This window comes from Desmodus rotundus, chromosome 5 (genome assembly GCF_022682495.2).
Source record: "Desmodus rotundus isolate HL8 chromosome 5, HLdesRot8A.1, whole genome shotgun sequence".
Classification (NCBI taxonomy): Eukaryota; Metazoa; Chordata; class Mammalia; order Chiroptera; family Phyllostomidae; genus Desmodus; species Desmodus rotundus.
In genome coordinates, this window is record NC_071391.1 from 77,578,819 (window position 1) to 77,606,756 (window position 27,938).

The 27,938-nt window shown below is 39.7% G+C and overlaps 1 protein-coding gene across 1 annotated transcript in view; it reads right to left on the bottom strand.

Moving 5' to 3' along the window:
* Positions 1–27,938, bottom strand: part of GUCY1A2 (guanylate cyclase 1 soluble subunit alpha 2) — a 317,887-nt gene that overhangs the window by 270,676 nt on the left and 19,273 nt on the right. The window contains exons 2-3 of the mRNA XM_053924981.1: positions 15,886–15,947; positions 8,191–8,312 (exon numbers count right to left, since the gene is read on the bottom strand). Of these exons, the coding sequence (XP_053780956.1) occupies positions 8,191–8,312; positions 15,886–15,947 (184 nt within the window). The remainder of the gene's footprint in view (positions 1–8,190; positions 8,313–15,885; positions 15,948–27,938) is intronic.

Sequence of the window (27,938 nt, forward strand, 5' to 3'; positions counted from 1 at the left end):
TAGGACAGCTAAATATAAGGTGGTACCTTGAGTGGGAACAGAAAAAGGACAGGTAAAAATTAAGGATATCTGAATAAGGTATAGTATTTAGTTAATAATAACGTATCAATATGGGTTCACTAATTGGGACCAAAGTACCCCATTAATGTAAGGTATCATTAATAGGGGAAATGAGTGTGAAATGTATGTGAACTTTCTGTATTATCTTCACAAATTTTCTACAAATCTAAAAGTATACTAAAATTAAAAGTATATTTTTAAAAAAATAAAGGGAAAAGGAAAGGCTTCCAGTCAAGATGGTGGCATAGGAAAATGCAGTACTCACATCCTCACACAACCACATCAAAATTACAGCTAACCCATCATTCAGACCTGCTTGAAATCTAGCTGAACACAAGTCCTATAACTACGAATATAAAGAAAAGCCACATTGACACTGGTAGGAGGGGCAGAGACACAAGCTGGTTCCACATCCAGAAGTGGCAGATAAAAATTGGGAGGGACGCCTCCACTGCAGAGATCCCCCCGGAGGAGCGAGGGTGTCCCAGCCCCAAATCAGCATCCCCCCCAGCCCAGTGTTCCAGTCTGGGGAAGAGAAGTCCCTATAGCTTCACTCTGAGCTCCAGCACTGGGGCAGCAGCATAATTAAAATGCCAAAGGTTAAAGATAAAGAGAGAATCTTAAAAGCAGCAAGAGAAAAACAGTTAATTACCTACAAGGGAGTTCCCTCCCATAAGACTATTTATCAAAAGAAACTACAAGCCAGAAAGGATTGGTAAGAAATATTCAAAGTGATGAAAAGCAAGGACCTACAAGCAAGATTACTCTACCCAGCAAAGCTATATAATTTAGACTCAAAGGATATTTAAAGAGCTTCCCAGACCAAAAAAAAAAAGCTAAAGGAGTTAATCAACACTAAACCAGTATTATATGAAATGTTAAAGAGTCTCTCATAAGAAAAAAGTAAAAAATATGAATAATAAAGTGGCAATAAGTACATATCTATCAACAATTAAATCTAAAAAACAAAATAAATGAACAAGCAGAACAGAAACAGACTCATAGATACAGAGAACATTTTAACAGTTGCCAGATGGGAAGAGGTTGGGGGGATGCATAAAAAATGGTGAGGGGATTAAGAAGAACAAATTGGTAGTTACAGAACAGTCACAGGGATGTGAAATACAGCGTGGGGATTATAGTTAATAATATTGTAATAGTTCTGTATGGTGTCAGTTGGGTACAAGATTCATCAAGGTGATCACTTAGTAATTTATATAATACCTAATCATTGGGATGTACACCTCAAACTACTGATAGTATAACATTGGATATCAACGGTAATAAAAAAAAATTATTTAAAGGCAAAAAAGGGGGAAAGGAAAGCAAAAACCTACATAATAAAAAATCCAGAAAAGGGAACAACTGACAGTCTGAAAACTTAGGATGTGAAATGCTGCCCCCTCACACAAAGAAGAGAAGCCCAACAGAAAGTCACTAGTAATAGAGAAACAATGCATTAGAGGTAAACTAAGATAATCAAAAAAAAAGGAGTAAAAACGACTGTCATGTTTTTCTACAAAGAACAGAAGCTAAAGGAGTATAAAGAATTTTAGGAGAAAAAAATGAGAAAAGGCCTGTCATAAGTTTCAGTAAACAAATGCTCCTAAGAGGAAAAGAATATCGGTAGAGATAAGGCATGCCACCATTTTGCTCAATATATTTGGATCTTTGGAAATTGTTCTGCATAATTTAAGCATAATGTTTTAATTGAAGTGTAATTGTACATATCAGAGACAGTGTCTACAATCAGGGTCTCATTCCCTTTCAGGCCTACCTACTACCTCTAGTCATTTCAGGAAGGTATGCAGGCAGAGAGCAAAAACAGAGGTTCTTTCCAATTTAGAAGGAACCACTACTCTAGGTCTGTTAAGAATTATTAAATGACATACTGTGACAATATTCCTGAACTTATGCATTAAGAAAATCAGAAAAAGTTGCAGCCAGAGTATCAGCATTCTCATCAAATTCCTGAGCATAATTTCCCATGGGGCAACACAAAGAACCCTGGGTAATGCCTGCATGCACAGTAAGTTGTATTGAAGGAGAGATACCCCAAGTTAAGGAACCCTAATCTTTTATAACGCACAGTAAGTCTTTCTGACTTCTGCCCCAGAGTAAGATAGTGTACCAGACAGCAAACAAACCTGCCCTTTGCTTTGGAGGGAAACGCTACCTCTACATTTCAAGGCTGTTTGCTATACCAACATCTTTGAAAACAGCCTGGAGCAAAAGCACATTGTGTCTCCTTGAAAAACATGCAGAAATGTGAGAGACTCACAAAGAATTACCTCCCAACATGGTTTATTCTTTATGTTTCAAGTGGAACATTTTTCTCAACTGTCTGGTGATCCTTGGCTATCTGCCCATATGTAAGAACTGCCTTAATAGTGTAAGCTTAGCTGCCTGAGTTTTGAACACCAAGCAGAAGAAAGAAGGCTGGGGGATAGACCAATAGAGAAGCAGGTTTCAGCATTTAGGATTTAAGTTTCCACTTAACACTCATTTTTCACTACTGTTCCTTTGCTTTCAACTCTGCCTGTGTGTCTCAGTCTAGAGGACCTTTGTTTTATGCTCTGTAAACTGCACTGTTTGACACGGTGGCCACTAGTCACATGTAGCTACAGAGCACATGAAACATTCAAAGACTTCGTACAAAATAGGTAAAATATTAACAATTTTGTAATGATAATATGTTAAAATTACAATATTTTGGATACATTGAGTTAAATAAAATATATTACTAAAAGAAAATCAGTGGCATCAGGAATACATCTTTTTGCAGGCTTTGGGCAGGGCCAATGGATTAAGTTAATCCCCCTATGTACCAAGATCAGCCTGAAATCTTGCAGCCAACAGAAGTGTAGTAAACACTCAGGGCATAGTTGTTCACTACAGCATCAGGGTAAACGCCATCACCCTGAATTTGCTTTGTCAACACCTGAAATCTAAAGACAAGCACACTGTTTCTAAACTGAACATAATCCAAATTACAATGAAACCGCACTCTCCTCAATACCAATGAGATGTCGTCAAACATTTTTGATGCTACTGGTCACATACAAGCAAGCATCCCAAGTACATTTTGAAATGGTAATGAACTAGGTAAAATACAGTGTTGTGACAATTCTCATAACTGAGAGCCCTAAGGAGAGAAATGTTTGTAACCAGCATCGGAGTGGTCATGAAAATTCATTCTCAGCCCAACCACTCTGCCAGGCAGCAGGAAGAAGTCGAAAAGAATGCAAGGTTTGGAATCAGACTGACACGGGTTTAAATCCTGCTTTCTGAGTCTTGTCATCATCGCCGACAAAGGAACTTAACAAGTTCATGGCTCTCAGTATCAGTTTCCTCACCTAAAAAAGTAAGTAGTACCGGCCTCCCAGATATAATGCAAACATTGTTTTGCGAATATTACATAATAAGACCAACGCTTATGTAACATTTTGCTACATATCAGGCTTTGTTATATAGAAGTACTTTATATAAGTTAACTTATTTAATCTTCCAAACAATGGTAGGACGTATGTAATTATATTCTCCCCATTTTACAGATGAGAAATATGAAGTGTGAAAGATTAAGTAACTCATTCCAGTTCATACAGCTAGTAAGTAAGAGAGGCCTCTTTTCAACCCAAGTAGTCTGGCTTGTTCTTGCTCTAAACCACTACATCACAACACCATTATTAAATCAGTTAAAAAGTCAAGGCCCCTCCAACCACCTTAACTCCAATTAATCTCATTAAAATATTGACACTATCTTCTTTTAATGAAAGAGAAAACTGATGAGTTACCTATTTACGGTACCAAAAATTGTCCTGGCAGAAATTATTTATTGTTACCGATCTTAATTCATCAATAAAACCAGTAAATGGTTATTATAATAACTAGTTATCCAAGATCCTAAATATGTTAAACATATTCCAATTCACTCAACAATTATATGATTAAGAGTCATTCTGAGAAAGCCCCCAAGGTAATCTTAATCCTAAATAAGGCTAATTCTTCAGTTTTATGGCCAATTAAAAGGCTGCTAAATGCACATTCTAAATGGCAATAAAACCAAAATTACACGCAAGTTAACATATAAGCAACAAATTATTGCTTATAAAAATAACAATCACAAAAAGCTCTGTACCGCTAATGATTCTGGGACCTGTGGCCCTTCACGGACAGCTCTGGTTCCACACTGTTTCAGACCCCCGACCCCGGAAAACACTGCGAGGTGTGAGCCACCAGGGTCACCTCCTTCTGCCTCCTCACCTTCCCCACAAATAATCCCGTGACGGCACTACTCTGACTCCGACTTTACATGTGCCGAGTTTTTGGAGACAGTAAAGCCCCACTTTAACAGAAGACCTTTGAGAGACAGAAAACTTTAATGAATATTCTTTCACAATTCATGTCCTTTCTGATTATTTTGAGAGAAAATGTACTTAACAAGGCAGTATAATGCTATAGTTTATAACTGATGCTTATTAAAATGGCAAAGCTTAGTTTGCTATATTTCATCAGTAACTCAGCTAGGGTTCTCATTTCCATCCTAGTGTGGAATGGCTTTTTCCAACGCCATCTCTTCCACTCACAGTTCTTGATTCTCTACACTGAAACACACACAACCCCTTTAATAGCATTAAAATGGAAAAGTCATCACCCTTGTTTATTTTAAGTTGCAGTATGGTCAAGGGAGCTGGCTCTGCATTTTATCATCCTTCTCCCTTACCTCTGTCTCTGTTCCCATCAACATTACCTAAGTCCAAGCCATAGGACCAGGTGCAACCCATGGTAGAGACACTTTCATGCTTTATCATAGATGCTTCATCATAGCATTCAACCGTTACAATTCCCAAGAAAACGCTCAGTGTTGCAACTCACAAGCATATAAACCCATATTTACTACTTAATTGGAGCTAAAAATGGGCTTTGTAGATTAGGACTGGAAAAGGTTTACATTTTTCAGGCAACCAAAATTAGAAGATCATTTTGGTATGCAAAAGACGTGTACCAAATAAAGGAATAAATGCAACACTGAAAGTCTTCATCAGGGAGGGCATGGTTCACAACCGTCTTTCTCTGTGGGGCCTTTCCCCAGAGTGTAAAAGCCCCGTTAGCGTGCTATTCTGCATTAGCATAGGGACAGCCAGGGCACCAAAGTGAGGCGAACAAATGACAAGGAGCAGTCTGTACTTAATATCCCTAATTTGTAAATGATGAGACACAAATAGCACAACCGGTTTCTAAGCCAAAAAAAAGAGAAATACATCATAAAAATTTTGCTGTCTGGAAAAAGTCCTTTCCCATAATTAGTGGGCGTGTGCACTAATGCGCATGCATGTTTTACAGGGAGGCCTAGGACAGAACAACATGCAGGACTGAGGTGTCACTGGTCTTCCCCGACAAGCTTTCTCCCGCTTTCCAGGTTCCTCTTTTTATTTCATGCCAACCACTAGATTCAAACTTCAACCTGAAGAGCTGGTAAATAAAGTATCTATAATAGTTTGTACTAAATTGATAGAGATAGTCACTTTGAAATGAGTAAAATTTACTACTCTGATCATTATTTTCTGGCCAATGACTAAATCTTTTTTGATAATAGGTGAAGTAAAAATAACATACAGGTGAGTCAGCAAACACACTTCTAGTCTCTACCACGACCCCTGACTAGGTTAAGAGGTAAGAAAAATATCTCCAATCCCAACCCACCAATGTTCTAACCACACTCCCCAAAGGTGATTAATATAAATCATAGAGTTGGAAAATTGCCCTCTGGCTCCAACAGAGAAGGTTTCCAAGCATCAAAATTTATCTTAACCTGCTTGGAACTATTTCTCCATGCCAAACCTCCATACTCAAACAAAAAAAAGGCTTCCTTACTTGTAAAGTGTTTTCTGTTCCAGTGAGTTAATTCTTGAATTCTCATAAATGATTGCACAGAATTTAAATGTAATTTTTATAAAGATGAAATCTAAGCAAACCAAGATTAATCACAGTTCAGCGACCTGTTACAAGCAAAGCTTTCATTGACTGTGACCGGTGAAGCTGTTATCTTTGTCCTCAGAGAGTCCATATTTTGAGATTTATGAGAAGACACTGTTCCAAAGTGAACATCCACTTGTTAGGCACATAATTACCTGTTAGATCTAGGCCAGCATCTAGTCAACAGGTGGCAGGCATTCCGTACTACTCTTCAGAAATTTAAATTTTACAAGATTGTGCCTTTTACATTTTAGGAACAACCCACCATGACGTAGAGGGGAAAATAATCAGACCTAATCTCTCTTTTTTAGAAAAAAGTATAATATTCATGGCTATCCAAACCCTGTTATACAGTCACCTTCTAGGTCATAAGCACCTGGTTTAAATCTACTCATTCCCTAATACCATCAGGCAGCAAGCACACTACCTGTCAGTCTCTCCACTCACTACTTACCCGGCATCTCATGGCAACCGTTGAAGGAAAACTGAGCTGCACTGGGCCACAGCCTCTCGTGGCTGCTACCACGGTTACCACATCAAACAGTCTGACCTTGAGTTTCTTTGTGGATGTGTGCACACCCATTCGCAAGTCATGGCTCAGAGGCCATTAGCACTCTTGTATGTTTATTACCTTAAACACATCCTAGCCCCTGTAACTCACTGATTTTCAAGGTGAGGAGCATACAGAAAGGAGATGCCAGGGGCAAGGAAACATTTAGAAACTGGGTAAGAACAACTTTCCAAATATTAAACTTCCCTCTGCCAAAATTCTGATCCATCCTTCTTAGGGGGACATCATCTCACCCCACCCCTTAAAAATCACCATGTGTCAAGAGAAAAGCATATTAATGATGGGAGAATCCTTGAAAAGACAAAATCATAAAACTGTAGGCAGCCCCTGGGTAATGTCCAACCTCTTCCCTCTCTATTCTCATCCCTCATCTTTTCTAAGGTTTACTTGGGTAGTACAACATCCCTACAGTTGTACTAAGATTGTAGTAAGCAAATCTTTGGCCTTCCTTTTCACTTTCTTATAGTTATTATGGACAAACCACATATATGTCTATATGCCTCTCCTCACAAAAGTTCTGTGTTCTTGTACAATATTTTGTTTTTACAGAAGTGACCTACGATGAAAATGTAGTCATGGATGGCTGGAGTCCCAGCTTGAGTCAGGTATGTTTGGAAAAAGCGGGAGGACTCATGGGTTGAGGTCCCCCGGAATCTGTGGAAGGGACCCAGACATCTCCAGGGAAAGTACGCCCTCTGATTCTCAGGGAGATGTGATTCCAAGTTCTGTATGGAGTCAGTCACTAAGATTTCTTGTTCCCCACCAACACCCCATGGATGTCTATCTCAGTCATAAGAAAAAAAGGAGAATTCTAAAAAAAAAACAAACTGAAAGAGGTGTTTTTCACTAAAACGTCTGTAAGACATTAGGGCAAACTGTATTCCTGCTACGACATCTACTCTGCATATAATACAGCAGAGCTCTCACACACCAAGAGTGTCGGATATTAAGGTGGTGTGACAGTGTGGCGCATTACACTGCCCTAATGATGCATGACTCAATGCAGTGTGCAGTAGCCGCCCTTAGTCATTTGGGGAGCATCCGAAAACAACCCCTGTCATAAATCCTGGTAACTTCAAGGTGGACACACCAGCCACCACACACAAGGCACAAAGACCTCAGAAGATGACCTGCCTCACTGCCTGTGAGTCCACTGTGAGTACCCATCATTCACCCTCCAGCCCCAGCCAGGGCGTCCCAGACGTAACGGGGTAATAATAATAGAAATGATAGCGTACAGGCTTTCAGAGGGCAGAAAGACCCCCAATTTCAGCTGAGGGTGAGAGCCAGAGAAACATGGATCATGGGAGGCTGATTATACTACCATGTATATATTTAGAAAAGTTTCCTTGGAATGTAAGTATTTTTATTATAAGGTTTTTCAATCTCCAGGTAAATGCTGTGCACGTAATTTCCACCTAAACATTTTCAAAAGTGTTGAAATTAAATCACTTGAAGACAAGGTCTCAATCTGCTATAATCTCCAAACTTCTCTTTAGTAGAAACTAAAACATTTACACCTTTACTTTTCCTCTTCCCCTCATTCATTCTCTCTTAACCGTATAAATATATAGTTGATATACCGAGTATATTAGCAGTACACTGAAGAATTCCTGAGACGTCTTCAATTTCCTCTTTGTTGGAATGGTCTGCATAGGAGCATCTGTTAGAGATATTGTGGAAATTCTTTTCTGCATCCCTATAACTAAGAAAAAACACAATTAGCATATGGAGAAAAATGTTGAAGCATCCGTGAACGCACTCACATACATCCACACAAGCACATGCAGCCCACACTCTTAGTGTAATCACACTGGGAAATAACTGAACCTTTAGGACATGATCCATGACACAGCCCCCTGTTAACATCAGCATTAGCAGTGTGGACCCGGATCTGGAGACAATCATTAATAAGAAAGCTATGTTTGAAAAAAATGAGGAAAACCAGAGGGTGTATCAGCTTTGTGTGACTAACGTTTCCTAATCTGACTGTTTCATAGCTGCTGGTAATCTGTTTCTATAAAGAAGTTGCCTAGAAAAAGAATTAATACTACTAATGTGGTGCATCTAACCGTGGTGGATGTAAATACACCTTCCCCTTTAGCACACGCAGTCAAGAAGATAGCCGTATGGTGCACGGATGATAAGCAAATAAATTGTTAGGAGTCTAACAAAATTGGAATCATGGTCATATGCTTTTCTTTTTGTATTAACATAATCAATATACAATATTATATTATTTTCAGGTATACAGCAGTTATTTAAATTAATATACATAACGAAGTGATCACCATGCTACATCTAGTAACCACCTGTCAGCATATAAGGTTGTCTCAGTATTATTATTAACTATTTTCCTATGCTGTACATTGCAGCCCATGACTTATTTTATAACTGAAATCTTCTATCTTTTTTCCCTGTTCACTTTTTTTGCCATTTTCTATCTGTGAGTTTGGGGCAAGTAAACTAATCTCTGGCAGTGTAACTTTCCTCCCTCATAAAAAGGAGACGCCTCCTGGGGCTCTTGTGAAGACTAAATGACAGAACGCCTGTGTAGCCAGATGTTGACTGGAGCTTCCCCAGGTGCCTCTGACTTAGAGCTGAAACACTAAAGCTGAAGACAATAGGTGCTAAACGCTCCCACGTTCCAAAAGAGTAGCCAAGAAGACCAGACAACTCATTCATAACTTTAGAAATGATGACATAGCCACTGCCGCTGTTGCTGTCAGCCCACCACCAGCTTACAGAAGCAAAGGCGTATACAAAAATCAAAAGGAAATCCTCAGAAGAGTACTTGGCACAGGGCTCCCTCCCCTATTAGGAAAGAAGGGGAGTGCTCCCTGAGGAAGGCCGGTTGGTGAAAAAGGGGTCCACCCCATAGAGTTTGGGGATTGAATACCTCATCCCTCAGTGAACATCTGCTGGGGAATTCTGGAGTATCCTTTGTGCCTGACTGAGTAGAATAATAACAGGGAAAAGAAATAGAGATAAATTGTGAACTGCCTACAGTCCCACCATTTGGCAAAGGAAACAAAAAATGTTTCCCATGGATGAGGGAGATGGCACTAAAGAGGGGCAAGCTTGACGTCCCACCCACCGTTTCCCCAATCTAGATACTGCAGCCAGCGGCAGGAATCCCACCAGCAAGACTCTGCAGTGCCATCCTCAGGTCCAGGGTGGGAGGACCGGCAGCAAAGCAGAGCCCATACAGGCACCTCAATGAGGACATCACAGCAAGAAAGCACTGTTACAACCACCAGCGAATTAGAAAAGGCTTCTGCCATTTCTCCTTTTCATTCTAGCCTGATTTCTCCTTTTCATTCTAGCCTGACACAATGCATCAGAAGACACAGGGACCTAGAAAGGAGTGGCCTGGGGTGGCGGAGTGAAAATGCACATCATATCATCCCTACACTGCTTTCTAAGTTCCCCGGGCGAAGCCTGACCCAGGCGGAGAGGGATATGAGAGTGAGACTGGGTGTGTGATTAAAGATTTCGACTGGTCTGAAGTGGACTTATACTCCCTGAACGTACTTGGAAAACAGGGCAATCTGTCCAGGCTAATGTCAGAGGGGACTCATGCTAGTATGTTTGAAGTGATTGGAGAAAAATAGTAAAATGGTGTCATGGATGTACACCTCACTGAGATCTGACTCCAAAAACCCAGTTAGGCAAAATGCTTACTATAGTTTTATAGTAACATTTTATTATAACATTTTATTAATGAGAAGTGGGGAGCATGGGTGTTAAACGCAGACAAATAAAGTGTTATTTTAAATCGTGCCACCATTTTCATCAGTGTGACCTTGAACAAAATATTTTTGTCACAGCCTCAATTTATTCATCTGTACAATGATTCTATTAAATAGATGGTTAGGACTAAATAAAATAACAGATGTTATAAAGTGAGCATATATTGCTTCACACACAGGATGTAATCAGTAGATATTAGCTTTCATTTAACTTTTTGTTTTTATCCAATAAGATAGTTATTTTTTATAAATATATGAAAAAGAAGCTAGATCATGTTTTAGATAACAAATTTTACGGTCACAAATTCTGAGCATGGAAGCCTAAGTAATGTCACTGAAGTTTATTTCCCAGAGTAATCAGGGTTCACCCACTCCTAATTTTACTTCTGATGTTCTATTGAAATTATTCTAGCTTAATCCCTTTTCAATTGTCAAAAGAAAAAGAGAACAGAAGGCTGGCTGTATAAAACAAACCTAGGGCCCACAGCGATAATTGGAGTAATAGAATTTAATTTTAGATGACTATAGGAAACAGTGTCCCAGGCTAATATGAGGTTGGCAGCACTCCTACCCATGGTATTAACACAACAATGCTAAATCTGGCAAAACGCATAAAGTGAATGGCATCATTCTGAATACATATTTCTTTATACTTCAGTGTATAAAATATATAATGAATGAACATTACATCTCAGAAGATTGATTATCATGTGTTTTCCAATCATAGTTTTAAAAGGAATCTGTGCCTTGTCTACACTGCCATAGTAATCCACTTTTTGTGAGCTGTAGGCCAGTCGGAGTAATACAGTATAAACGTGAGCGAGAGTCGTTGTTGGGTTGGGCACTCTAGAGGCAGAAATTTAGGTTAAAAAAAATCCAAACTGTAAGAAGAAAGCTGTCACTACAAATGAGCTGCGTATGTTTATGTTTAGCTCCTGATGCTAAACAACTGATTCTAAACTTTAAAGGCTCAAGGAGAACAGGGAAAGGATATGGCAGGAGGATGAAAGGAAAACCAATCCACAAAAATGGAGGTGCAAAGGAGTCAGGTACTAATAGTGGAACAATAATTCAATGAATATACTGACTACCTTTGTGTACCAGGCACTGTACTGCTTTATACGATTATATGACAACATATTATCATTAATATTTCTGCTAAACTTCACCCCAACACGGTAACTATTCCCATTTAAGAAAACTGAGGATCAGAGCAGTTAAGGAATCTGTTCAGGATCATTCGAAGGCAAAATCTGACTTTAAGTCCAATAAATCTGGTATGTCTACTTCCAAAGCAAGTTTTCTCAGCCCCTGCTCTGTAGTACACAGCGGAGATGCAGAGAGAGAAGAAAGGGTAGAACACCGCATCAAGAGTGACATCAGACACAAATGTCATCATAAACCAGATTTTCCTCAATCCTGAGCTCCTTTTAATTCCTAAGGGGAACCCTGCTGATCTCCTGCTTACCCTTTCTTCTTCTCACTATTCTTTCCACCCAGAACTGCCCCAAAACCCAGTCAATTCCCTAGAAGCCTGAGTTACAGCGGCACAAAGATGCACACTCAATGCCCCTCTCTCATTGGAGGTTGAGGGGAGAAGACTGCTACACGGGCAAGAAGCTATCCATGTGTACATGCTGTGTAGAGTTTATACAGTAATCAAAGTCAGTCTAACACACCGTGGCAGAACATTGAACATCAGTGGAAAACGATGCAAACAAATCAGTATAATTTAGCTAGAAAGAAAAGGCTCCTGGGTACTAGAACTATAATTTTAGAATTCTAATGGATCCTAGAGATTATTTCAGCCCCTCATTTACACCCCCTTCCAAAGCATAATTTACTCTTTTATCCAATATATACATACCTCTATGTACGTACTTCTAGGGGGCAATTTATTCATTTTTCCATACTCTCCCACAGCCCCCCCCCAAAATTTTTAGCCTCTCCTATTTACCAAGCATTTACAAAGGTACAGAAATATAGAAGTTAATAAGATAAATAACCAAATAATTAAATAAATAAAATAATATAAGCTAATGATAAGTACTATGACAAGAAACAATGAAAAGTAATATAATAAAAAAATGATAAGGGTTAGAGACTGAAGTAGGGGATGGAGGGCCACTTTAGACTAGGTAGCAGGGAAGGCTCTTCTGAAGATATTACATTTGAACAGACCCCTAAATGTATAAAAAGAATAATCTGCACAAACATCTGGAAAAAGAGCATTCTAAGTGCGTACTAAGGCCTTAAGGCTGAGCAAGCCTGGTGTAGCTGGGATACCAAAAGATGGCTGGAGTGCTGGGGTGGAGGGAAATAAGGAGAGTGGACATAAGGGATAAAGTCAGAGAGTTAAGTAGAGGACAAGGTCGCAAGAAGAATTCAGGTTTTATTCTTTCACAATCAGTATTTATGCGGTTCAAAGCAGGGATTGCAAAGTGTGATTCCTGCACCAGCAGCGTCAGCATAATCTGGGAACTCAGAAATGCCAATTCCTCGGCTAAATTATAATAAATAAAATCTCCATATTAGTGTCTCACCTAAAAATATATATGAATCTGATACTGTGAAGATAATAAAAACAAGGTAAAGTGATCATAAAAGCAAAGTAGACTGTATGTGTTTATGTTTTTTTTCAAATACAAGTGACTAATAAGTATGAACTGTATTTTTAAAAATTCTTTTAAATGCCAATTCTTGAGCCTCTCCCAGATATACCTGACAGGAACTCTGAGGGTAGGGCTCGGCAATCTGAATCTCAGCAAGCCTGACAGGTGATTCTGATGCACATTACAACTTGTGAACCACTAGTTTAAAGTAAGAAAGTGGTATGATCTAATTTTTAAATCATTTTGTTGCTGTGAGAACATAATGTTAAGGGACAGAAGTAGATACCAGAAAACTAGATGGAAATCTCTAGGTGAGAGACGATGGTAACAGTGGAGATGAAGAGATTTATCACTCTGCATAAATAAATTATTGTAGCACTCATTTCCAACTTGAATGATGTCTATGAATATATAAATGAACAAGTGAATGGATAGGTTAAGAAACAGAATAAACGTTTAAAGATAAACTTGCTGTGGTACAGAGGCTCTTACTCCCTAACAAGAGGCTCCATTGGCTGCTCCCACCCAATCCTCCATCTGTATGATCCTCCCAACAACTGCTCCCTGCATTCACGTCTAAGTCTTGGAAACTAAAAATGCCTCAGAGGATTTCTATGGGCTGCTGGTGTATGAGTTCATCAAGAAACAGAATCATACCATCCTGGAGTTCTGATAAATAAAGCAGATCCAAGGGCAGAGTTTTAAAGGAGAGGAAAGGAAGGATGGGAAGGTGAGTAGTTAGAGGCTAAATTACAAAATTAAGAAGAGGAAGGCTAGCCCTGGCCAGGTGGCTCAGTGGATTGGAACATCATCCTGTACACCAAAAAGGTTGCGAGTTCGAACCCAGTTGGGGAGTGTACAGGAGGCAACGGATCAATGTTTCTTTCTCACATAGATGTTCCTCTCTCTCTTCAACCCTCCTCTCTCTCTAAAAGCAATGAAAAGAAAAATGTCCTTGAGTGAGAATTAAAAGAGAGAGAGAGAGGGAGGGGGAGAGAGGGAGAGAGAAAGAAGGGCTAGCTCCCACTGGCAGTAATCCCTTTGGAATTCATCATCCCAACCCAAGGCACCTAAGTGCTGAATTACCTCAAGACAAGCCTTAGGCAAAGCCCAATGTCAGAGATTAGGAAAAGCATCTCTTTCCCGTTTTCCCGTCCTAATCTCCCCAGAAATATGTAAAATAATGCTTGCGAGCATTATTGCCTGAAATCCCTTTAATGGAAAAATACATTCCTTTCACAGTTAGAAATGAAGAGCCTTTAATTGTATTTTCTTAAGAGGAACAACACATTAATACATATACATGTTAATCCAAATGTTAGTGGTAATAGAGGCTCTCCATTTTCAGTATTGAAAGAGAAAGAAAGCAGAAAGAAGGAGTCTAAAAGGCAAAAGAGGGCACTGGACATGGAAGCCATAGCTGAAGGAAACGGAAAGGCAAAGTTAGGAAAAGCAAATGTGACAATATCCTGTCAGCTCGCCCTTTTTGTCTTCAACAGTGTGAGTGCAAACAAAGGCAGTGAGCAAAGGTACTTCAAGTCCCCAGAAGGCAGCCAACACTCAAGTAAAAAATATGCTAATAGACCTATTTGGAACCAGTCAAACATCAGGACACCTCTTTATATTAGAGTCTCATTCCCTGTTTCCATTATACTGTGTCCACACTGAACAGAACTAGAAAAGACCATTTAGGCAATGAATAAAGAATCACCACAGGCTATGTCTTTGCAGATGGAGAGGAGAGGAGAGTTGAGGCAGTAATTCAGGTAAAAGACAACTCCAAAGAATTTTCTGCTGATTATGGACATATAGCTTAGTTATCTATTTATGACATTTATAAGATTCTCATTCCAATTTGCCATGAAGACATAGTTTTAGTTCATGAATGAGACTATTTCATCAGTTATTATTTGATTTCAAATCAAAGAGGGCATTCATAAGTCCAGAAAATAATTTGCATTTGATTACTAATATTGTTATAAAAATATTAATAATGATGATGGTGACAAACCTAACAGCAAACATGTAGTATTTACCACATACCAGGAATGGATCTATATTGACAAATTTAATACAAATGCCATACTTGGAAAGCAGCATATCTATTGAGAGTGATTAATTTTTATTCTAGAATGTGTGGAGAGAGATTAACCTGACATTCTTTATCTCCATTAAGACAAACTATCTAAAATCCCTAATGGCCTCAAACTAAAAGCCATATCATGAGTTTAAATAATATGTTTTTCCTAGTGCTACTCTCCTGAGGACTGATGTGACAAAGTTTGAAAGCAATCCCCTTTGAAATGACAATTAACATAATCATCAAGCACTTCAAGTACGGCATTGCACAAGGTGCTAAGATTACTTTTCCACTAAGTTTGTCTTCCCTTTTGCTTTGTAAAAGAAAATAAAATCACACAAAAACTTAATAGACAAAAGTGTATTTTTGACCCCCATGCCAACAACTGCTAACACTAAATGTTAGATGACTCCCAAAAGCATGTCGAGAGGTACTGAGATTTGAATCTTGACTCCTCAGATATCTTAGAAACTTACTGAAGGATTATAAAATTTCATTTAAAGCTTCTCAGTCAGTACCATGAAATCTTACCACATTACTACGGGAAAATGACGAGATTCAATAGATGAAAATAAAAGGGTAAAAACACAAGAGGAAAAAACAAAGAAAAAAGAAAAAGCAATGCCAAGAGGGAATATTATTGAATGGATTAAACACAAATAAGCCCAAAGAAGTCTCTCCACAGGCCCCTCGTGAGCCACACTCCGCACTGAGAGCACAGCCCTGGTGAAATAAGGTTGACCTGGCTGGCAGGAAACCACAGGCTCAACCGCTATGTTTGAGTAATTATCTTTAATTTGCCCCCAGTAATGACCAAAATCCATTTTTACTTACCCAATAACTTGGTGCTCATAATACTGCAATGTCCTCTTGAGAGTTTGCTGAATCGTCTGAGGCTACAGAATAATAATAATAATAAAAGTAAATTATCAGCAAATCAGTACCATTCCCATGCTGAGCATCATAAGCAGACATGTAGCTTCTGATTTATCTCATAAGTTCTTGCTTCACAATATTAACCCATTATGCATTTTGCCATGTATTTTTCCCACAGGAACTAATATGAGGCACTCAGCAATTGCCCAGAATTTCCCAATTTCAAATATAATACTATTTCCTATCCATATTTTTCCCAATTATTTTGTACCAACTATTAAGTTCAATAAAAAGCTCATTGGCTGCTTGTAATCAACCTAGGCCCTGGGGGCCATGGGGAAGGGATAAACTCAAGCCACATGGGTCATGCGCAGGGCAAGCCCCACTTCCTCAACCATACAAGGATTCCACCAAGCAAGGGCTCTGGAGCCCCCTAGAGGGCCCGCAAGTACTCCGGACAAGAAATGGGGTCTGAAGCAAATACCTAAACAACTAATGACCAAATCTTAGAATTCTGTCTGTACTCCAAGACGGCTGAAAATAGAGGGTTTTTTTCCTTTTTTAAATACCAAATCAAGAAATTCTTCTTAGGCTTACTTAGGCAGCAGAGCCTGAAGTTGCAGTTCCAGACTTAGTGAGCCATGAGCGTGACCGCAGAATGTAGATCTTATCCACAGATTAGGATAAAAACCAAATTCTCAGTGTCAAGAGTGTGAATTTTTTAAATAATAAAAAATTTTAGTCAATCAAGCAGAAAAGAAGCTATCAAAAGCCTATCAAAATATTGATCCCTCATAACCGTGGAGGAATTTTAGGGGATTATAATGACTCTGACACAGACTCTTCAAGATGTGAGATGGCAAGGTAGTTGGATGATCTAGTGGGCTCCCACTAATTAAACTACAAGAACCCCGACAAGTCTAAAAGAGTAAGCAGAAGAAAGGATCTAGCACAGTGCTGGTCCCTAAGAAGCAGTTAAGAATTACCCATTTATTTCCCATCTCTAATCTTTCAGAGTGGTCATCCTTATATTTAATTTTGAGGAGAATACAAAGGTTGTTGTCAAGGCTCCATGTTCACCTCTTTATGAAAACATCCAGGACAGATATAAGTATCTCCCTGCCTAACAGTCCTTAAAGGGAATGGTTGTTTTAAAGCTAGAAAAAAGTGAACTTCAATGAAATCAAAAGTATCGGCTGAGACACTCTACACTGCTATTTAGGAGAACCCTTACCCTGAGCAAACCTAAGGCCTCAAACACAATCTTCGCTTTAGCCAAACAATTTTGCTTTAGCAGAAATTAATTTTAGGAGGAATCAGCCTCTGAGTATTGAAAGAAAGAGGTACAGACAATTTCTTTCAATGGCTGTTTGTCATTTATAGCAGGTTAAAAAGGATGAGCATGAGCCCTCAAACTAGCACAGATGTTTTTACTCATCAGGATAAAATCAAGGCAGAGTAAACAGAATGTGCCTGGGAAATAAAAATATTCCTGAAGCAAGAAGCAATGGAGCTGTTGGGAAATCTAAAGAGGATGAAGCAGACACAGCAATCCTAGAGCACAGGCAACGTGTACTCTGAAAACCCACCCCATGGCCAACCTAAACCAAGTCTAGCAGTCACTAGCTCGGTCCCCCTGGGATCTGGGCCTCCTGCACTGCCTTGGCAGTCTCTGAGCTAAGATAACTTTCTCTTTGGCAACATGCCCTAAAAGCAGTTAATATCCACAGGGGGATTATCCTCCCAATAACCTCTGTCCCAAAACATGGAACAGAAAGCAGGAACTAGAGAGTACACGGGGCCAGTTAAGACCAGAATGACCTCATTTTTACAAAAGGACATTTTTTTCCTAGGCCAGGAATTTCCCAGTTATTAAAAAGCACATGTTTGTGAAAGGAGTTAGACTTTTAAAGACTGACTTTTTTCTTTTGTGAAGCAATTACTTTTACTCCCCAGCAGGACTTAAATTTATGGTTTCCAAATACAATAAAAGAAAAATATTCTCTGAGCACATTCAACAAAGCTTCCACTTGCTAAGCATTTATATACTTCCTGTTGCTTGCCAAAGCCACTGGGCACATTGCGATGGTCTAAACTGCAAGCATAGAGACTGACTGCAGAGAACCTCCTGATCTTCAGCAAGACAAGGATGATTTCAACACAGACCTCATTCCTCAGAGTATCTTATGTCGGAGGATTCACTGGAATCTACTTCAGAGTTTGCCTGATGGCTCAACCCACAGCTTTATCAGTGAGAGACATCCTCACATAATCTCAGGGTCTCTCTGATCTAAATAAAAAAGCATGAATTGAAGACCCACAGGAGGGCCAAAGCCTTCCATAGGGGTGACTTCTGCCTTGATGGTCAGAGGGTCCATTTATTAAGTGTCTATGTATGTCAGTGATGCAAGTCAACACAGTGGGAAAAGCAAGGACTATGCAGACCTTCTCTTTTTTGCTTAAGAATGTGATTCTATGCAGCAGAGAGAAAGAAGGAGATTATATCTTTGGGACAGCATGAATGGAACTGGAGAGCATTATGCTAAGTGAAATAAGCCAGGTAGTAAGGGACAAATACCATATGATCTCACATTTAACTGGAACATAATCAACACAAGAAAAAAGCAAACAAAATATAACCAGAGACACTGAAATTAAGAACAGAGGGAAGTGGGGAGGGGACAGTGGGGAGAAGGGTTTTCAGGAACTACTATAAAGGACATATGGACAAAACCAAGGGGGAGGGTGGAAGCTGGGGAGGGAGGTGGGTTTGGCTGGGGTGGGGTAGAGGGCTGGGGAGAAAATGCAGACAACTGCAACTGAACAACAATAAAATAAAATATTTTTTTTAAAAAAGAATATGATTCCATACAAGTCCCCTACTCAACAGTTCCATCTTGCTACAGGGCAAGATCTTGTTCTCATATGTATCTTTTCTTTCCTTCAAGAAATAATTTGGAAAGATGATTTAGAAAAGGGGATTTAAGGTCAAACTGAGTTCGAAATCCAGCTCTGTGACTCCCTAGCTAGATGATCTTGGGCAATTTAATTAAGTTTTCTGAAATAAGATTCTTTATGTATATGGTATTTGTATGGGAATTAATTGAAATAATTAAAGCAAAGTCTCTCGTGCACAGTAGGTACATAATATATGATAGTTGTCACCACGCTTAGCTAGAAAACATGGTTCTTGCCCTCAACAGTCTCATAATTGAGTGGAAGAGCACCCCCCCGACCAGTGTAATGTTACAAGATACTGATCACCAAAAAAAGTCAATAGGCCCACCACTAGTGCTAGCAATGAGAAAATGGTGCCAATTCCAATAGACAGAGGAAAAAAATAGAAAAATGGCAGCTGGATTTACAAATATTTTCAAAGAAACCTTCAGATAGCCCAGAGAGATGGTAACGAAAGCAGAATTCTCAAAGTTCAGACTGAGGAGAGACCTGAAGCCGGAGCCAGGCCTGCAAGTAGGAAGGACACTGAAGCACCATAGCTCAGACCAGGACCCCAGGCCTCATACTTTACAGTAAGAAACAACCCATGAACCTCCTTCCTGGAGCACAAAGAATGTTAAACAAGAGAAGTGTCTAGCATACGGCCATATGCTAGAAAAACAGAGAGACAAGGGTGGAAAAGAAGAAAAATCCACTGTTCTTATCATAAAAAAGACAATCAAAGAAGTCTTTGATTTTTCTCTGCTTCCCCCAAACTAGGGCATACATAGTGGCCTCCTATTGTCTTATTGACCCTACTCAACACAAAGACGCACGGGATAGACGGTTGTAACGGGAAAGCAGCCGTCTCTGTCCTGCACATGCACTGCCTGGGGCTCAGACGGAAGGCACCCAAAGCCTTCTATCCTGTCGCAACAAGACGCCATCTTCATTTCCAGTCTCATTAACAGCGTCACTCTACTTAGCCAGCAGTAACTGACCCCACGGACTAAATGTTATGCTCACGAAAGCGCATGGGACCCACACAGCCAGCCACGGATTGGTCCCAACAGAGCAGGAGAAATGATCCCTGAGGAGTGGGAGGAAGCCGTTCCCAGCAGCTGGCCCTGCAGGCTCAGACAGCCCTGAGGCGGCTCCCACACAGTTCCCTGCTCTGGATACCCACACCAGATGGTGCGGGGACCGGGCAGGAGGCAGGGAATCGAGATGTGTCTGTGTGTGCGCCCTGGCATGAAACGCAGCTGTCATAGTACAAAGTACCCGTTCATCTCAACCTCACAGAGACGAAGAAGGTGAGGCTCCTCTTGGCTAAGTGAGTACCCCAAGATTACACCACATAAGAGTAAGTGAATAAGTAACTGCAAGTCAGAGCCGGCTTCAACTGTGTCCTCTTTCCACCAGATGCATTGAGCGTCTCACCTTTAACATTCTGTGTCACCCTATTCCTTTTTGATAGACACAGCACTTCATCTTGCCAAAAAATAAGCAAACAAAAATCCACAAGTAATTTAAAAACAAATTCATTTCTTTTTTATATTATATTCATAAACTACAGAATTAATAGAAATAATAGGTATACCTTTAAAGAAACATCTATAAATAACCATGTTCTTTTATTTACTTAAATATGAGAAAATTATATATCGATGTCAGAAACTAAATGATGTGGATATATATTTAACTACTAATGCTGTAACCCAGCGGTTTTCAACTCTGTCTGCACATTTAAATCACTTGGGAAGCTTGTGAAAAATACCAAGGCCTGTGCACCACTCCCCAAATTTCCAATTTTGTGAATTGGAAATTTTGGGAGTGGTGCACAGGCCTTGGTATTTTTCACAAGCTTCCCAATTGCTTGTGAAACTGGGGGACCCAATTGCTTCCAATGTATATCAGAGGTAAAAAGCCTTTCGTTTAGGTATAAACATGATGGCCAAAACCAATATTCTCTGAAGGACAGCTGAGTAAGTCAGCATTAGTGATAGTATTTCATACAAATATACAGAGAAACTTCTGAGAAATGTTCACACTTAACTGCTAAATTAACACAGTTCCATTTATTAACTGTTACTGATGGGTTATAATCAAATAATAATTTATTAGATAGCCCTAGGTGGCATGGCTCAGTGAACTGAGTGCTGGCCTGAGAACCAAAGGGTCAACAGTTCGATTCCCAGTCAGGGCACATGCCTGGGTTGCAGACCAGGTCCTCAGTAAGGGGGCGTGCAAGAGGCAACCACACATTGATGTTTCTCTCCCTCTCTTTCTCCCGCCCTCCCTCTCTCTCTAAAAATAAATAAATAAAATCTTTAAAACAATAAAAAAAAGAATTTGTTAGATAAACAAAGGACTATATTGCTTGAGGTATAAATATAGGACTTTTTTAAATTTCCAAATGATTCACATAAGCATTCAACTTTGTGCTGACATGTATTAATATATAACAAGGTATAAAAATACAACAGTAAGTGTGCTTATTGTACTTAACTCGATGTCACACAGTGCTTTTTATGCCCATTACATATACTACTTCTTTGCTCTTCACATAAGTATTAGGTGACTTCTCATCTCATTTTACAGATGAGAAGACTGGGACACATCGAGTTTAACGTGCCCTATGTCACACAGGTGAAAAGGAGCAAAGCCGGGGTTGAAACCCAGGCCATCTGCTCCAGAATCCAAACACATAATCTCCAGCCCATACTGCATATACTATTTAACATTTTGTATTTTGTTCAGCAGCTTACTATTCGTATTTTTAAGGCATGTTATCCCAACTGATCCTTACACCAATCCAATGAAACAGACTGGCATTTGTATCAACGCTTGACTGAGAAAGAACCAAAGTTAGACAAAACAGAAGCCCTCTTTTACAAAAAAAGCACCTCTTCCCCTAAAAACTGTCTTCCATAAGAAAGCATTTTTTTTCATGTCAACATAAAAGTACAGAATCACGTGGATTCGAATTAATTTTCTTTTTGAGAACACACTTATGTTCTTTAAACCAAACTTGTAAAACAAAGAATACACAGACAAATCATATTGCTATAGGCAAAATCGTGGATTAAGTCTTATTTTATATGTGCTTCCACCTTCCCTCCCACAGCTTTCTCTTATCCTGTGGCTCACCTCTTTCCTACCCTCAAAGCGGCAAGTGTATTTATGCTACATTCTGATAGGTCGAATTCCAACCACTATATCTAAACTCCCAAACCATTACTGTAAATTCTCTGTCCTTCCCTCACCAAAATTTCAAATCGCCTTAGTACACTGATCTCAGATGACACTCAGGAGAAATCATACCTCCGTTTCCTCAAACACTCAATCCTCAGTCCTTACTAAGGTAGGTGATGGTATGAATGAGTTTGTCCACCTTATATAAGACGGTCTGAACCACTTATGGTGGAATTTTGGTAAATAAGCTTGTTGATGAGAGATAAATTGGCGGGGGTGGCGGGCAGTGGCAAGGGACCCTTCTCATTATCTCCAAATCACAATACAAAGATCTCCACTTTCTCCACAACATAAAAGCATTTTTCTTATTAGGACATGATATGTCAAATTCCATCATTTAAAGTGATCAAAATTATAATGCTAGACACCCTATGTTTATGGCTAGGCCCATAGACAACAATGGGTCAAATTACATGATTGGTATTATTAATAAAATTAGTAAAAATAAGTCAATTCAAACAACCAGATTAACTACTTCTGAAAGAGATGTAATTATAATAATCATCAATCTTGCTAAATATCCAGACATAATATTCATTTTCCCAGCCTCTGTATAAACTTACTGCATATAAACCAAAAGAAAAAAAATAGACTGCAAATTAAAAATAGAACTTTGAGTCAGGACCTCTGTATTTCAAACCCAGCTGTGCTACTGACCTTTTTATAAAATTAGCCAAAATCTCTTCACCTGGGAGTAAGAAATCTTGGGGGAAAAAATGCCTCCATTTTCCCATCTGAAAAACACTTATAAGAAGTTTGTCGTTCTCAGGGTTATTTTGAACTAAAACATTGCAAATTGAAGCACTTGTAAACAGAGGGTCAGAACATACTGGTAATTAAACGCCTTTCAGGAAACATGGAAGAAAGTGACTGACACTGGGACTTTGCTGAACAAGACTGGTAGTGTCGTAGGCAGTAAGACAGGCGTGAGCAGAGGAGGAAGGACAGACCAGGTACAGAGGGTCACCAGGGTGGGAAGCCCCAGGTGCCCAGACATGGGCAAAACTGCAAGCCCTCTCACAACCATTCCCTTAAATACTAACCCCTGGAGATGACATCTAAGCCTCAGCTATGTTTCAGCTCCAGACCTGGAAAAGCAGAAATACCAGGTGGCGTGTTGCCATGGTTGACATCCGAGCCAGCTGCGTGGGCTGATGACCCCTTACCCAGCATTGACCATTTAAGGTGTGTCGTCTCATGACCCTGAGATGACACACCTTAAAAAGCTGAGGAATATTCTATTGAGATTCTTCCCTAAGACCTCCAGATAAAAGCACTCAGGATGGAGGACCCAGCGTGGCTTTCTCTGTGGAACATGTTCACGCCTTTACCCATCCCCTTCTTTCACCAGGACCTACTCTCTCTTTTTCCTAAGCATGCCCAAATCTTCCATTCCTCTTTCACCTCTCAAGGCGCATGTCTCTCCCTCTCTCCTAAGCTCCAAGAACCTGTCTTTTGCCTCTGTGACTCATTTCCTGAGCCCATTTCTTTTACGTCCCACTTCTTCTACCTCTGTGACTTTCTAAATGAATTTGTTCTTAAGTTTGAGTCTTAGCTCTGAATTCTTTCTCAGCCAGAACTCAAGTACTGAAGTTCCTGAACTGAGGTTAACACCTCGTGATGTTTTTCTGCTGCTTGCAGTAGTCTAAACAATTAATTACAGAAATAATAAGTGTGCTAAAGGGGTAAAAATAAAAGCTAGAGATGCACAGTAATACAGAATTCTTCTACCCGTTCTTGTTGAACACCTGCACAATTCATCTTATTTCCACTTTATTCTCTTTGTGAACACTGGTATACACCTAAGTGACCTCATGAGGGCTTAGACTGAAGATTGACATTATGCTAGTTGAGCCATAAAAGGATTTAAACCAATAACCTTGGTCTTATTACAAATATGTTCTAATTAGCAAAGCATACTGGTTATTATCATTGTAATTACTGATTGTGACTGAATATACTTAACATATAATCAATATGATAATTAAGTCTTTCTATACAAAGTATGTTAGCTTTCCAAATATTTTCTTCTTTCTACTTTTATTTTTTTTTTAGATTTTATTTATTTATTTTTTAGACAGAGGGGAAGGGAGAGAGAAAGAGAGGGAGAGAAACATCAATGTGTGGTTGCCTCTGGAGCACCCCCTACGGGGGACCTGGCCTGCAACCCAGGCATGTGCTCTGACTGGGAATCAAACCTGAGACCCTTTGCTTCACAAGCTGGTGCTCAATCCACTGAGCCACACCAGCCAGAGCCACTTCCTACTTTTAATTTAATGTCTTTCTAAAACTGGCCATTGAATTTGATTTGATACAAAATTTAATACCATCATACTAACTTAAGCTGAAAAATACATTCCTTCAACTGACATAGGTCCAAAGGGTTATTTATTTATTAATCCTTCACCTACCTTCAGACAGGAGCACATGTAAGCCATCTAAGAATTCCTAATGTTTTCAGTGAACTCCAGAAAATAGTAACACCACCTTCAGTTGTATAACACTTCACAGTTTGCAAATCACTTTCTTTTCCTTCATTTCATTAGATATTCACAACATCCTCATGAGTCTTAGGTAGTTATCCACATATCCAGATTTCACAGAGCAAAAAGCTGGGATTCAGAACGGCAAAGTGTTTTGCCTCAGCTGGAAGAGCCACCAACAAGACAACAGACTTGGGTCTCCCTCTGGGCCTCTCCTTCCACAAGCTGCTGCTAACATTGCTAACATTGCACTTTGGCGACTATTCGGAAATTCTTCCATGCATCTAACTGAAATCCTTTATTTCCTTTTATTTTTTTAATGAATATGAAAATGTATGATTGTTTTCCTAATTATAAATGTTGTCATTTCTATTTAAATAGCTCTAGTATGATTATTAACTTCTTAGTAGGAAATCCTGAGGAGAAACATGCTCCACTGGTCACCATCCTGGCCGACCTGGCTGTCTGACTATAAATACTGACTATGAAGCAACATGGTATTGTCTCTAGACACCTTCTGAGGAAACAAATCACACCACACTGCAAACATCTGAAGGGACAAGCCCCCAGTCCTAAACCCTCAAACCAAACAGAATCTCACAGATGGCACAGGGCTGACTCGGTCTCCAAAGGGAAACAAGAGTCGCTTTCTGGGTTGAACACTGACAGCCGTCACCAATGTTAAGTGTTAAGGTCAAACACTGACTGGGCCCAACCTGTCGCACGCAGCAACTCGTTTAATCCTCACAAAACCCTGTAAGAAAGGAAAAAGCATTACCCCCGTTTTACAAATGTGAAACTACACTAGGGAAGTTAAAAAACTTGCCCAAAGTCGCTTCAGGAGTAAGTGTCTGAGTCTGTGTACGCGTCTCCTCCCTGTCTGATGGCCTCCAAAGAGCCAAGCTTTTAACCTGCTCCTCGAAACAGAAATGCATTGTTCTGTCTTCACAGAGGCAGAAAAGGTTGCCGTTGAAAGGGAGTAAGTCTTGCTAGCTTGTGTGATTTTGGATACAGCTGTTTATTTTTCTGAACCTCAATTTCTCTTTCTATAAAATAGAAAAATCCCTAGCATAATTATTTCTCAGGGTTGTTGTGAGGTCAAACTGAAATAAAACTATAAAGCATTATACAAGCAGTGTCATGTGATGATTATATGGAAAAATCTCCTCACGAGGAAGTAGACAAAGAATTGTCAAATTGAACTAAACTGACCCTGTCCAACATCCAGGACCTTTGCCAGGCCTGCCTCAGAGCCCAGAGATGCCAATTAGATGCTGCAAAGCTAATTAGCATTATTTCAGCTCCGGAGTACCACCCAGGATAACAATGGCCCTCAAGTCAGGAAATAATTTCTAGCCTTTTAGAACATCTTTGCAGCCTCCACTTGAGCATTTCCAAAGAATTCCCTATTGTTTCCAGTACTTGGGAGCTACAGGGAAGTGTTTTCTAACAAGAACCCAGAAATGAAGGACGTAATATTTTTGCCTGACAGTTAAATAATACAATTAACACATAAAATGGGAAAATGTTTTGTCAATCCTAAATACACTGCCTAAATAATCATTTGTAACTGGGAGGCAGAGAATTACCTCCGGTCACCAACCAGAGTATAGAACTCCAGGCCAAGTGGCCAGTGAGCAACAGAAGCAACAACGGTGAAGGACATGAAACCAGGGAGGGATGGGAAAAGCGGCTGAAGTTTAGAGACAGTGACCACAGGAAAGAGAAGGGGAATAGTTTATGAAACATTGTAGCTGATACTGTTAAAGGGTATACTGGCCCTCTATCACATTAAGAAAGATTATGCCTACAGTAAGGAAAATTCTTCAACCACCTTAACTAAAAAGGGACCCTCTCTCTTATAAACAACTGTGGAATGTGAAGCCTCATGAGCAAGGCCTCCCCTGCAATCAAAAAGCTCTTTAAACTGGATTGAATAATTTGGCATGAAAATCATTTTGATTTGGCTGTAAATGGATTAAAGCAAACTTTTGATTACGACTTGGCTCCTCCTGTAGCCTGAACAGGTGAGAAAGTGCTGACCATGCAGACTTTGAGTAATAAGCCTCATTTCACAGTTATTGCTCAATGTAAGTAAGTGAATTGTCATTCAGACGCCAACGGAAGTGCCGTGGGCATTCTGTTTTGCCAGTGGCTGAGAGTCTGATTATTTCAGGACATTGACAAGAACAAGTGCTTGGCATTTAAGAATCTCAGATGTTGCTCAGCTCCACTGTTTCAACCTGTCTTGTGAGATAAAATTCAACAAGGGTGTAAATATAATCAGATTGAGTGTTGACTATAATCAGATAATCCAAACGAGTATGAAACATGCTCACTGGGCAGATGTGAGGCAGATGATGACTGCCCTGTCATCAGTGTTCATGATGCACTGCTTTCCTAAGCTAAAAGTACAGATTATCACACTTCTTTCTGGGGAAAAAAAAAAAACCAAGCAGGCAGAAGAATACTACATGACTTGAAAAGTCTTACTTTTTTTTTTTTTTGTGGTTAACTCTATCTGAGCACAGTTTTTTAACTTAGGTGTTAATCCATCATACAGTAACTATTATATTACTTCCTCATTTAATAAATAACAGATAATTAATGCTGAGACATGTAATAAATAAATAATTTATGCTGAGACATGTGTATGAATGGGAGTGTAGAATTATATACAGTCTATGAAGAGAGATATATACCCTTATGCATGTAACTGTTTCTATGATAATCACGACTTCTTTCATATTCAGAAAGAAAACTATGTACAAGTAATGTCACCACTCTTCCCAGAGTCTGCAGCATAAGCTAAGATGTCGGCAGTGACGAGGGCTTTTGTCATTCTGTTCATAGCTGTCACCAACCACGGGAGGCTGGAGCACACAGACATGACAAAGGACAGCCAAACCAGCTCCGCCGAGAGGCAGAGTTCTGATGGGTAAGAGCCCCTCGTCATTTCTAACACAGGTCTGTGTTGTGTGGACTCACAGCACAGTCAGAACCTAAACAACTGGTGAGAGGAGGCAAGATTCAAGAAAACCCACAAGAAATTGCTACCGCCCCTTAGCAAGTCACGAAGTAGGAAACACATGGGAGGCAAAATAGAGGGCCTGCCCTGGACAATACTGTACACGGACATGCACCAGTTCATGGACGTGTTGAGAGATAAGTCATGGTGGAGAGAGCTTAGGACCTGAAACGGGAGAATCAGGCACTAAAACGTAGACGGTTACTGGCTTCTTGACTTTGGTCAAGTTACCCCATTCCTCTCCAAGCTCGTTTCCTTACCTTAAAGTTTGGCCTGCAGTGAATCCTTGTCCTGCCTACATCACATAC